This window comes from Psammomys obesus, unplaced genomic scaffold (assembly GCF_907164565.1).
Source record: "Psammomys obesus unplaced genomic scaffold, mPsaObe1.curated_primary_1811, whole genome shotgun sequence".
Taxonomy (NCBI): Eukaryota; Metazoa; Chordata; class Mammalia; order Rodentia; family Muridae; genus Psammomys; species Psammomys obesus.
In genome coordinates this window covers 2398-15131 of record NW_026592659.1, presented here as the reverse complement: position 1 = coordinate 15131, position 12734 = coordinate 2398, and the positions used below count along the sequence as shown (strand labels likewise).

Below are 12734 nucleotides of genomic sequence, written 5' to 3'. Positions count from 1 at the left end.
TCCTGTGGCATGTGTATGACCCTTGATTACCAAAGGACAGAGGAAGGGCCGTTCCTCTCTCCTCAGGCGGCCTGCGGCTGACCAGCGCAGTCAGGAACAAGGAGACACTCAAGACCACCCCAAGTAATCCCTGTGGAGGCAGGACCACTCTTCCTGTGCGTGCATGTGTATTTGTGCGAGAGTGTGTGTGCGCACGCACACGTGTATTTTGGCTAGGAAGTAGGCTTGTGAGAAGTGTTGGAATTTCTAACCCAATGTGAGAGTTTTGAAAAATACATTTATTTCTGGATTTTAATCCCTGTTGCCCATTTCTATGAATAATCACTGTTTGTCTCAATGTGAATAATAGCGTACAGCACATTCAGCCCCCTGAGTGTTACCATTTCAAGCAACTGGTATAGGCCTGTGAGGCATGTGCTGTTTACAAAGTGGCAGAGATTGTAATAAAAATGGCAACAGTCATAGTAGTGGTTGACATTTGTCAAGCCCTCACTGTGCCAGGGAAGTACTTAATTGTGAAGATGACTGAAGAGGCCTGAGAACTATGCCCATTTTACAGGTGAGGAACCTGAGGTTAGGGGAGGTCACACAGCTCATCAGTGACAGGTCAGGTTGTACACAGAACAGCCCAGCTCTGGTTGTTAGTTCATTTGGCTGCTGTTGGGTATAGAGAGAGCTGTCAGTGAGTGAGTCCTGTCCCACCAGCCTGGTCACTGGGTTGAGCGTGGTAGCAGAGCAGTGTCTCTCATTGCTGCAGGGAGGGGGCTGACCTCTTTTAGGCTGAGATGTAGTCTGGGGCCGCAGAAACAGGACTTTCACCTGCTGGGAAGAGCCTCAGTGCTCATCAATAACCGGCTCCCACAGTCCCGTTACCAAGGCAACAAAGACGGGACTGTGGGGCAGCAGTGGGCACCGCCATGTCCCTCCACACATAGGAGCTTGTGCTTGCTGTTGCCTTCACTTTGCCCTTCACACAGTACTTAAACCCAGCACTGAGGGACACATTCTCCTCTGCCCATAGCTCACCCACAGGGCACCTACATATGTGTGTGAGCACCCTTCTGGTCCATGCCCTGCAGAGCTTGTCATGCAGCTTCTGTGATGTCTCCTGAGCATGGTGTTGGGTATTTGGCCACCTTCAGTCCCCCACTTCCTGTAGACTGACAGAAACCATGTCTCAGCCAGCAGGTTCCTTAACCTCTCCAGGCTTCACTTTCCTCATGTCTAACAACAGGAGGATAATAAATCATTTCTGCCTCCGAGAGGTGGGGGGATAAACAAATAAGATATTTGTAGTGTTCAGATAGAACCAGGCGAGTCCCAGCGTGAGCGGATGAGTCTCACGTTGACACTGCAACAAGTCATCACAAACCTAGAGGAGTAAAAGAACACACACCTGTTAGGTTGTGGTTCTAGGGGCCAGAAGTCCGAGCAGGTTGCTCCGGGCTAAAGTCAGCAGAGATGAGGCTTGTGTTCTGCCTATAGGCTGTGAGGAGAGTCAGTCCTTGCCTTGTCTGGCTCCTAGACTCAACCTGTTTGTCAGAGGACAACTGTGGGTGTTGGTCCTTGCTTTCTATGTGGTTTGAGATGGACCTCTTGCCTTGTGGCTCCACAGGACATGAGCTTTCGGGGAGCCTCTTATCTCTTTTCTCCGCCCTGCCATGGAATACTGGGCTACACATACGTGCTTCCAGGCTCTGTTTTATGTGCGCTCTGGGGGTTCTGACTCAGTTCTTCACCCTTGCACAGCAAAGCGCTTCACTCCCTGAGCCATCCCCCTCAGCCTGACTCTGCATCTTCTATGCCAGCTGTGTAGATGTTCACATCGCTGACCCTGCACCCTGCCTCCACGTTTGGCTTTCTGTCCCCCATGAGGACCTGTTCCGGTAATCCAGGATAATCTCTGCATTTCGGGACCATTGATCTAACCACAGCTATAGAGCCTGCCCACAAATAGTGAGGTGTCTAGCTTCTGGATGGGACGTCAGCATCTTTGGGGGAGGGAGGGAGAGTGCAGCCTGGCTTACCACCATAAATACAAATGGTTTACGAAAACAAACCAGAATGGAACAGACAAGCTTGGGGGAGGAGCAGAGAATGTTACAGTGTGTCCTCACGAAAAGCACTCGGTCAGCTTGTCCTGTCTCAGCGCAGGCTGCTAGGCCCCATCCCTCTAGCTTTCTTCCATCTAGATCTTGTGTCCCTAGAATCTTCTCAGCAAGTTCATTTCTCATCATCCCACCATATAGTTGCGCAAACCAAGGCCCTGAGAAGCCAGCTCTGGCCCCGGGTTTCCCTTGACTCTGCACCAGGTCTACCTGCCACAGCCCTTGCTTCCTTTTTGCCTCCTTACCCCATGGCTTTCATGCAACTAGAAGATGCTGGAGCCTGCTCTGCTGCAGAACGCACGCAGGTCTGCCGTTTCCACAGCAGCTTCCAAATTATTATTAATTTTTGTTTGTTTGTTTTTCAAGACAGGGTTTCTCAGTGTAGCCTTGGCTGTCCTGGAACTCACAGAGATCCGCCTGTCTCTGCCTCTTAAGTGATGGTACTGAAAGCATGCACCATCACTGCCCGGTGTTTAATTATTATTTTTATATCTAGGTCTGTTGTGTCGGGTCTGGACTCCCCTGCCAAGACTAGCTCCATGGAAAAGAAACTTCTCATCAAAAGCAAAGAGCTGCAAGACTCTCAGGACAAGTGTCACAAGGTATTTATCTCCGCAGCTGGCCTCCGTCCTTGCTCCAGGATCCTCCAGTCAATATATGCCAAGGGATCCGCCAGGGGGCGCTGCTGGCGCTGAGCCTGCCAATCCATAGAGAGCGAGGTGCCGCCTCCCTCGCTGAAGTCACGCCTCCAGCAGCTCGGAGGGACATGAATTCGGGCCTAGACGTTGCCATAAATTCTTTAAATCTTAACCAGAGGAGGCCCTGGATTTAAAACGGCCCGTTTCTCAGCATGACCCAGCCCGATGTCCACTTCTTACGGCAGGTGGCCTGGGTCCTCACCTGGGGCTGAGAAGCGTCCCATCTGCTCGGAGTGAGGCGAAGTCTGTCTTCCTAGTCTTTTAACACTCCTGCTTATGTCACTGCGGCCACTGTGTTGATTATGCTCAGCGTCTCTTAACACTCACTGTTCCTGCCCAGAGGCAACTCTCTGAAAACTTAATAAAAAACCAGTGCTTGTGTGGGACTCCTAAGAGTGCAGACGAATAATTACCTCTCGGCCTTGTCCTGGATCTGTCCTCTAGATCTTTGCAAGGAGATGGGGGGGATCAAGATGGATTTAGGATAAAATTAAAGTGACTTCTGTGTAAGCCAAACCAATTCCAAAAAAAAAAAAAAAAAAAAGGCAAACAGGTGAAAAATGATGATGGTGGCTTCTATGCTAAGTGGGTTAGAGAAGTGACCGAGCGAAGCAGGACTTGGATGACAGGAGTGACCTAGCGTTTGGTGACTGTCTTTTTGAAGAACTGTATGCTCCTGTGCGAAGAAGCAATGGTATTTCCATCCCAGCTCTTGGTGAATTAGCGGTAACCGCCCCCCAGACCACCAGGTGGCCTAGGGGCCTGCTTGACGTGTGATTGCTCCCATGGCACCTCCCGGGGCCCTTTTAACCTGTCCGTGTGTTTATTTCAGATGGAGCAGGAAATGACCCGGTTACATCGGAGAGTGTCAGAGGTGGAGGCTGTACTTAGTCAGAAGGAGGTGGAGCTGAAGGCCTCTGAAACTCAGAGATCCCTCCTGGAGCAGGACCTTGCCACCTACATCACAGAGTGCAGTGTGAGCCTTCCCCAAAGCCCCCTTCCCTTGGAGGCGGCACTTCCTGTCGTGCGTGTCTCATCCTGTTCCATGACAGCTCCATGAGGCACATCACAGCCAATGGCAGAGAGTAGAGACAGACTGAGTTGAAAGGCAAGCTCCGAGATTGGCAGAGAGAATAGCATGAGCTAGGTGTGAGGTCCCCCAGGAATCGGACTGGAGTGTTCAACAGAAACCCCACGTGGGCTGCTGAGTATCACAGAGCTCAGAGGTGGAACTCAAATGTCACCGAAGCCTTCCACAGAGGGTGCTGACATCAGTCCCAGCCTCTCTGTCTGTGCTGTGTCTGACATGATCAGCTTTGAGGACTTGAACTCCCAAATTTGTACCAGAAAACATAATTTGAATCTATCTGAAATCAATATTTTATTCCCTTAGAAGCGTTACAGTACCAAGGAAATTCAGCCTTTGAGACCCAAACCCTCTGTCATTATTTCTCATGCGACTCCATTTTTTTTCCTTTCCTTCACAAGAGTAGACTGTCTTATCCATTGTCTCGTGGACTCTCTCATTCAGGTGTTTTTCTAATGTGCCCAATTAAATAATCTTAAGACATTGAATCACACATTTATAAAGTTTTTATTTTTTTCTTTTTCTCACAAGGGAGAGGAAATCTATAGGATGTGGCTGATTAAGAATAACTGCTTATGTTTGCGTTCCAGACTTGGCTGCCTTTCAGTGGTGGGTGAAGTTATTCAGCTGTGTGTTTCAGCTGTCTCTTTGAGTGCTGTTGAAGCACGGAGGGAAACTGGTGGACGAAAGGTGTCTAGGACATTGGTCAGGAGGTGGTTAGGTTAGTCAGCTGGACTCTGAAACGACAGCCGGGAAGGCGATGAGGCCGATGCTTCTTTGAAACAGACGTATACACTGGAGAGTCTGGAAAAGCTCTTCCTAGTCTAGAATGCCCTAGATAGTCATGGAGGTGGTGGTTGTAAGAGACATGGGATCTTATTGGTTTTCAATCCCGAACACACAAGTAAGTAGCTGCCAGGATAGGGAGACGATGCCAGGTGGTTAGCTGCTAGAGTTTCAGGTTCTGCCCCTGCAAAGTTGCGATGACATTTCTTCCGCCAAGTAGCTTTTACAGGGTGAAAACCGGAATCGGCAACCGCTGCGAGTTGTCAACTGTGTTCTGCCACCCGAGACCTTCCCGGTGTCTGCGAAGCTCTCCTAATGAACCTTTTCAACCAGAACAGGATCCACGGGGCATCCCTATTAAAATCTTTGCTTTCCGCAGAGCTTAAAGCGAAGTTTGGAGCAGGCGCGGATGGAGGTGTCGCAGGAGGATGACAAAGCGCTGCAGCTTCTCCATGACATCAGAGAGCAGAGCCGGAAGCTCCAGGAGATCAAGGAGCAGGTATGGCTGCTCGCTCAGAGCCATGTGGCCCAAAGCTGGCCCGAACCACTAACTTCAGGCATGTTTGAGAGGCAGAGGTTGCCGGAATAAAGGGTGGGGACACAGAGGGAGTGAGATAGGCAGACAGGTCATGCCACACCTTAACTTCTCTATGATCTATATAAATCACACCAGCTGGCTTGCTCCTCTCCTTTTGAAGGCTGCAACTCATAATAGCCGCTGCTTTTAATAAGGAACACAGGTGGGCAGATTGCAGCCTAGGGGGCAGAGCTGGCCTCCTGCCTATTGTCTGTGGCTCTTAGACTGAGAGTGGCTTTTCTATTCTTAAGTGATTAGGGAAAGAAAGAAAAAGAAAAATACTTTATGACATGCGATTTTGTGAGAGTTAAATTTCAGTTTGCATAAAGTTTTTTTGGAACACAACCGTACTCATTTATGGTGGCTTGTGCACTAAACCAAAGGGAAACCGAAGGGAGCAGTTTGCACAGAGGGTGCGGCTCTCAAGACAAAACTGCTTACTCTGTCTTTTTTCCAAAAGTTTACCAGACCCTGCTTTGGATGATCCCAAAAGAATTCAGTATTTTTATAGCTCTTCAGATGCACTTTCAGTTGTAGAGAGAGACCAAGATGATTCATAGTTTCACATATTGTTTTAAAAAAAAAAATCGTAGAAGAAAAGTTTGAGCTATTGAGAGTAGTTAGAATTAACACAGTAAATCTGAGTACACAAAGCCCTCCTGAGTTTCCAGAAGAGAACAGAGACCTTTAAACAGCCTACTCCTTTCCCCCCCAATCTTTCTAAAAAGGTTTTCTCTTTAGAGGCTCATTTTTATATCGCCTCATTGTTTTCTTTTTAGCTTGGGCTTTTTTTTTTTTTTTTTTTTTTCTGTCTTTGAAGAAACTGTAAATAGAAACTTTAATGAAGAGATGGAAATGAGTAATTGGAGAGCTGAATTATCAGCTGCCAGGCAACTCTCATTCACTTCAGGAAACCTAATGGGAACACTGGTGGAAAGCCTTCTCGTCCCTGGGTATTGCAGACTTGGCCATCTGGGTGGTGCAAGTGAATGAAATTTCTGCAGATAGCTCAACCCGTTAGCCATTCTTTAAAGAAACTATTATCCTGGGGTGCAGGGGGGCTTGTTTGTATATTCTCCTTTTCACCTCAATTTTTTTAAATGATAGGTTGACACCCTCCTGCTGTGTAAGAACATTATAAAGAAATGTTCACAGGGAACTTTGCAAATGGGCTGTCAGGTCTGTGCACAGTGCCCCTTCCGAGGCTCTGAAGGGCACAGTCGTGCCCTGGGACTTCTGTTTTGACAGGTGACTCATATCCCTTTCAGCAACATAGTTTTTCTTTCTTTCTTTTTTTGTTCCATCCTGAAGGTTGCAAGAAGTAGGGTTCTTTATCTCTCATCAATTCTTTGTGTTTGGAAATTAATTTTGGGGACATCCTGGGGAAATGAAAGCTGCCTTTGGCCACCAGAGGGAGCAGCTGGTGTCCGTGAGTTCCATAGAAAGAGAATTAATCAGGACATTTTGAAAAGCCCTATGCTGGTGGTTGAGTTCAAAGAGATGTCTTTTGTGATTCATATCACAGCTGGCATGCATGTGGAGTTTCAGATTTAATGACTGCCAAAACTTCTGATGGGGCCAGAGAAAACTTTTTGGTTCTGGATTTTACTTCTCATCAAAGAAGGATATGTTAAACATGACTTTTTTTTTTTTTTTTTTTTTTTTTTTTTTTGTATGTGCAGGCTGTTTATAGACAAAGAGAAGGCTTTCTTTTACGGCTTACAGCAAACACATAGTATTTAGTTTTTGGCACACTTAACTTCTCACGGATTTAGGGTGAATCCTCAGATTTTCCTTCCAGAATTGTACTCCTGCTCATTTTTGTTTTCAATCCTCTGTTTTGACCCAGTTATTTATTAGGGAGCATGGCTAGCAGGCACTTCTCATAGTCAGACTCCAACCCCACAAAACAGAGTGACAGTTCTTCTCAGAAATCATTTGTGCCCCCAGGACTTCCGGGGAATAGGACCATCCCCACAAAGTCCCGAAGCGCTGTATGGGAAGACTCGTTGCACGTGGACAGTCAGTGGTCTCTTTCTCCATCCTGACCCTTTCCCCTCAGCACCGGGAGTCATTCCATGCTGAGCTACAGCAGCTTCCTCAGCTGCCTTGCAGACAGACCTGGTGCTGTGCGCTCAGCTCCCTTCTGCAGGCAGGGGCTTGCCAAGCTGTGGCTTTATAGGATTTCCTCAGAGTCTCCTATAACGGAAGACGGGCTGGCGAGAGAGTCCCTTCAGCTGCCTGTAGTGGTTGAGCCAGGACTCCTGGAGCAGGAAGGGACGATGCTTCTTTTCCCTCCCAGTGCAGACAGCTCAGGAGACGGAGGCATCAGGCTGGGGACCAGGGCAGGGGCTTTCGCCCTTGCTCTGGAAAAGAAACACAACAGTTACGTTTTCTTCACAAGTTTAAGAACAAAAAGGGAGCTTGAGGGCTGGAGAGATGGCTCTGTGGGTAAAGGTGCTTGCCTCCAATCATAGTCACCACGCTTGGTCCCTGGGACACACATGGCAGGAGTGTCCTAAGTCCTGCAGGTTGTCCTCTGAGCTCCACAAGCCACACCATGGTCCGGACAGACAGACAGACAGACACACACACACACACACACACACACACACACACACACACACACACGAATAAATGTCATACTTTTTTTTAAAGGATGACCTTGAGACAAAAGGTGCCAAAGACCTAGATCTTTGCTGCCTTCTTGGCTTGAGAGGTCACGTCTTCCGGCAGGCTTCTGTTTACACTGTCAGCATAACGGGCCTGGAGGCAGGGGGCCACCGTACTCTTAGGATGGGACAATGATCTGGAGTAATAACTATCACATAATACTCCAGTATTGTATCTTCTCTTGTATGTCGCCCTGGCTGGCCTTCAACTTGGGACCCTCCTGCCTCAGTCTCCCAAGCGCTCAGATTACAGCAGTGTACCACCACACTTGGCTTAATTTTTTTCCTTTAAATTAAAAAAATGAGATTTTTAGGTCATAAGTATTGCTTTTATAGACAGTATTAACATTTTAATACTATATGAATATAGTCTTAAAGTCTAATAATGTAAAATATATGACTATGTGAGTATATATGTGTATTTGCATATATGTAAATATATGTCTTTTTTTTTTTTTTGCTGTTTTTGAGACAGGGTCTCATATAACCCAGGCTGGCCTCTAACTTGCTATGTAGTTGAGGATGACCTTTGAACTCCTGATCCTCCTTTTCTGGCTCCTAAGTGCTGGGATTACAGACACGTCATTTCAGTCTTCTTCCTCTTTTTCTTCCTCCTCTGTTTCTTTTTTTTCCTAAGGGATGAAAGGAAGGTCCCATGCTAAGAGTCATGACAATCATAAGGTACCCTGGATAAGGAGGGTATGACAGAGCCCCATGTGAAGGCCATGCCATTTCACTATGGCCCGTGTCCCGGGTCAGATGACTGAAGTTCTGTCATTTAGCACCATCTGCTTTGGGTATGCGACACAGGACAGTCACGTGCCCATGATCCCAAGGCTGGCCTTCAGTAACAGTGCACTGCTTGGTGGGAGGGAGTGGGTAATGTCCATGCTCCCTCTCTGGCTCATGCTTCTCGTTCAGCATGAGTGCTGCCACCTGAGCCCCAGTGCCTGCTCGGTGAGGATCTGCTGCAGTGAGATGAAGCAGGGGCCTTAGCACCTGCTACCACAGAAGGATAAACTCTGTTGGGCTAGAGGGCTTGGTAGGTGAAAAACACCTGCCACGAAAGTATGACGGCCTAGTTTGATCCCATCATTCAAGTGGTGGGGGAGAAAACTGACCAACTGAAGATTGTTTCCTGACCTCCACATGCATGCATGCCGTCATGCATGCCCAGAATCATCACACACACACACACAAACACACACACACACACATCACACAAACACACCCATAACAAACAAACACACACAAACTCAACGTACAGCACACACATACAGATGGAGCACAAAGGGGAGGGACAGAGAGAAAGTGCTGTGACAAGTTGCTCAGTGTGATAAGTAGCTCAGTGGCAGAGCACTTTGCAGGGTGCCCTCTCCAGCGACAGAATGGAGTAACCAAAGTAGAAGTTGCAAAATACTGATTCAAAACGCAGCAGCCCCTGTTTTGTCTCGGGTGATGTCACAGTTTGAGTGTCTGTGACAGCGACAGCTTAGTTCCCTGTCCTCCCCACATCCTCCCTGCCTCCTCCTACCCTGGTCTTGTCGGGCATGCTTCATAGTCTTCACACCCAGCCTTGATTTCGCTCCTGACGGGTATTTCTAGCCTTGGTTCCTAAGTTTTCAAGGCTGTTGCCTGTTTCTCCTGGTAAATCTCATCCTGTGTGGGTGGGTAGGGGGCGGGGAGCCTTGATTCAAACGTTCTGATTTGGTTTTAAAATGTTTTCATTTTGGAAAACATCGGATTGTTTGGATCATTTTAAGGCTTTTTGCTTCAGGAAACAAGATAATTTTTCTTAGGGAAAAGTTTTTTTTTCTTCCTCCTGCAAGTTATTTTGTGGCGGTCCAGCGTTCTGTGACTCCTCTAGGTTTCAGGGTGACTTGCATTGCAGGAGCAACACTGAGTTCAGCCTTCCATTCTGAGCCCAGAAAAATTAATGGTGAGAAACTGACAATGATGAGTTTCACCTTCCCAGATGATTTCCTCGGAGGCTTCCAATTACCCTCCGGTGCAGTCTGAAAGGTTAATTTCAAAGCTAGTACCACATCTAATTGTGTAAGGACCACGTGGCATCCAAAGGACAAATCTGTAAGAAATGAGCACCCTTGGAGGAGAACCACTCGCAGTTTATCTTCATTCAGAGAACAGCCCTCTCTGTGCGGCTGCTCTTCCCCGGGGGGTTTTCTGAACCTGTGCAGCTGTTTGCTCAGAGTGGCTGATTGAGCACGCGAGTTCCTGGTGTGGCCACTCCGGACACGTGGTCCACATTAGAGCAGTTTAATACTCTTTCCCTGTTCCCCGTCTCCCTACGCCCCTCCGGTTTGCCTCTCTCTCTCTCTCTCTCTCTCTCTCTCTCTCTCTCTAGATTTCCACACTCACTTCTTTCTGTCTGTCCGTCTGTCCTTCGATGTACAGTTCCCTCCAATGTACATCTTCCTCCATCCTCATGCCCACCTTTTGCTGTGGAGGTCCATCTCCTGTCCTTTGCCCGCTCTTTAGGAATACCAGGCTCAGGTGGAAGAAATGAGGCTGATGATGAATCAGCTGGAAGAGGACCTCGTGTCGGCCCGGAGACGCAGCGATCTGTATGAATCTGAGCTGAGGGAGTCTCGGCTTGCCGCTGAGGAATTCAAGCGGAAGGCAACCGAGTGTCAGCACAAACTGATGAAGGTAGTCAGCCACCCTCCAGGACGGGACTGTGGGGGCACGGCCCTGGATGATCTTCACAAGACGCAAGGCCCTGCTGGCTCAGTGATTGTAGGTTGGAGACACAGTGAGATTCTTTAGAAAACACCCTGTATTTAGTTATAGGTGATAATGAAATGTGTATCTATTGTTTGTCTGTTTGTTGGAATTCTGGTCACACAGGCCATGGAAGCAGAACAGATAGTGACAGTGGCTTGTTGAGGTTTCCCACTATGTTGTATCTTTTTACATTACAGGCTAAGGATCAAGGGAAGCCTGAAGTGGGAGACTATTCCAAGCTTGAGAAGGTGCGTCTTCTGTGATTGGGTTTGCGATTTGGAACAGTTCGTATTTGGACATACTTGTAATATTATCAGTGACTGCTTACCACATAAGAATACTTTTGGAGTGAGTTGGCATATTTAGCATATGTTATTTTTTGGTGAGGGGGATTGACTGCAAGCATTGTCACTGCTGAATTAAGCTTCATGCCCCTACATATTAATGGCTTCTGGATGACCATGTCAGTGTTTAGCTGTGGTTCTAAAAGAGATAAGACATACTTTGTTGTTTTTTTAAGAGAGTTTCATGTAGCCCAGGCAAGCCCCATCCTCATTGTGTGTTGAGGATGACCTTTACTGCTCCTCTTGACTCATCTACCAAGTGTTGGGATGTCAGGCATGTGCCAGTATTTGATTTTTAAATCTATTATTATTATTATTGTCCTACTTTCGTACAGTAGCACATAAACCCAGGCGCTTGTTAAAATTTTTATTGTGGTAAGGCACTGGGCAACTTTCTTTTCATATATGTTGACAGTCCCACAGAAATAGTGCACACCACAGTTTGCCTTGGGACACGCCCATGAGTCTCTGACAGTCCAGTGTTCTTTCTATGCCAGTAAGTTCTAGAGGCTCCACAGAAACCTGGTGGAAATAGGGCCACACTGCAAGTAGTGAGACACAGGCGCTGATCCCTGTCTATCTTCTCTCCCGGGCTTTAATTATAGATCAACGCTGAGCAGCAGCTCAAGATCCAAGAGCTCCAGGAAAAGCTGGAAAAGGTAAGTCTGGTTGAGAGGGGCTCCCCCCATTTCCACATAAGTGTCCTTACCCAGGCCAGTTGCCAGCACAGGAGATGGTGAAGGGTGTGTCTCTCGAAATATCAGGGTTCTGAATTGAAGTTTTCCCTTTGAGATGTAGCTGCGGTGTTTTTTTAAGAACCAAACTTGTGTGAGACTCCAGGACAGAAACCCACAGGTGGGTTCTCCTGCCTCAGGAGGCCAGGCTCCCCACTGGGCATGTTTGTGGGGAAGCTTGGCTTGTTCTCTACCAGGTCTGGGAAAGCTTCCTCCTCAGGGACTGTGTGCTGGCTCCCTGGTGTCGTGGTGTGATTGTGTGTGTTGGGAATGGGGAGGTGTGGACAGAGTTTGTGCTAATGACCCTGCTCAGTAGTACTTTTAAAACTTCGATGGACCCTGCTTTAGCTCTATAAAGGAATAATTGACAAATAATAAGCATATATTTATAGTGCTCAAAATGGTGTTTTGATGTGTATATTCAGCTTTGACATGATCAGGCTAATTAGCATCTTCGTCACATCTTGCCCCTTGAGAGGGTGGAGGGATGGTGACTGGGACATGGTTTATACATCCGATCATCTGTGAACGTGCTTGCTGGCTGCCTTAATAAGGGCAGTTTTGACTTCTTTTAAAGATGTACTGTGATAGCCTGAACAGTGGTGTTGCATTTCCGTTTTAGCCTTTCCAAGTCACTAAGCACATCTGTGTGGCTGGACGACACATCTCTGGGAAGTTTTCACCATTTATCAATGAAAGTCTATACTTGTCCAATGCATCTCCTTCTATTTGACTGCAATAATTAAGATTAGCTTAAACATTACAACAGAAGAACATTCCGTCACATTTCAGGGCCCACTGACTCCCGTATGGCATATTGCAGGTCTCAGAATCAGTGTTTTATCGTAGTCCCCACTTACTTATCCTCACCAGAGTCTCGCTATGTAGCCCAGGCCGGCAGTGAGCTCATTACCCTCCTCCTAGCTGCTGGCATCACAGGCCCATGCCAGACAACTGGCTGCACTTGTTAAAACTTCAGTTCA

General features: G+C 47.5%; 1 protein-coding gene across 1 annotated transcript in view; it reads left to right on the top strand.

Annotated features, from left to right (window-relative positions):
* LOC129682416 (citron Rho-interacting kinase-like) overlaps positions 1-12734 on the top strand; it is a gene marked incomplete at its 3' end in the record, with an annotated part of 28523 nt that overhangs the window by 14803 nt on the left and 986 nt on the right. Inside the window, 6 exon segments of the mRNA XM_055614780.1 lie at positions 2605-2710; positions 3639-3782; positions 5059-5178; positions 10428-10685; positions 10871-10921; positions 11623-11676. Of these exon segments, the coding sequence (XP_055470755.1) occupies positions 2648-2710; positions 3639-3782; positions 5059-5178; positions 10428-10685; positions 10871-10921; positions 11623-11676 (690 nt within the window).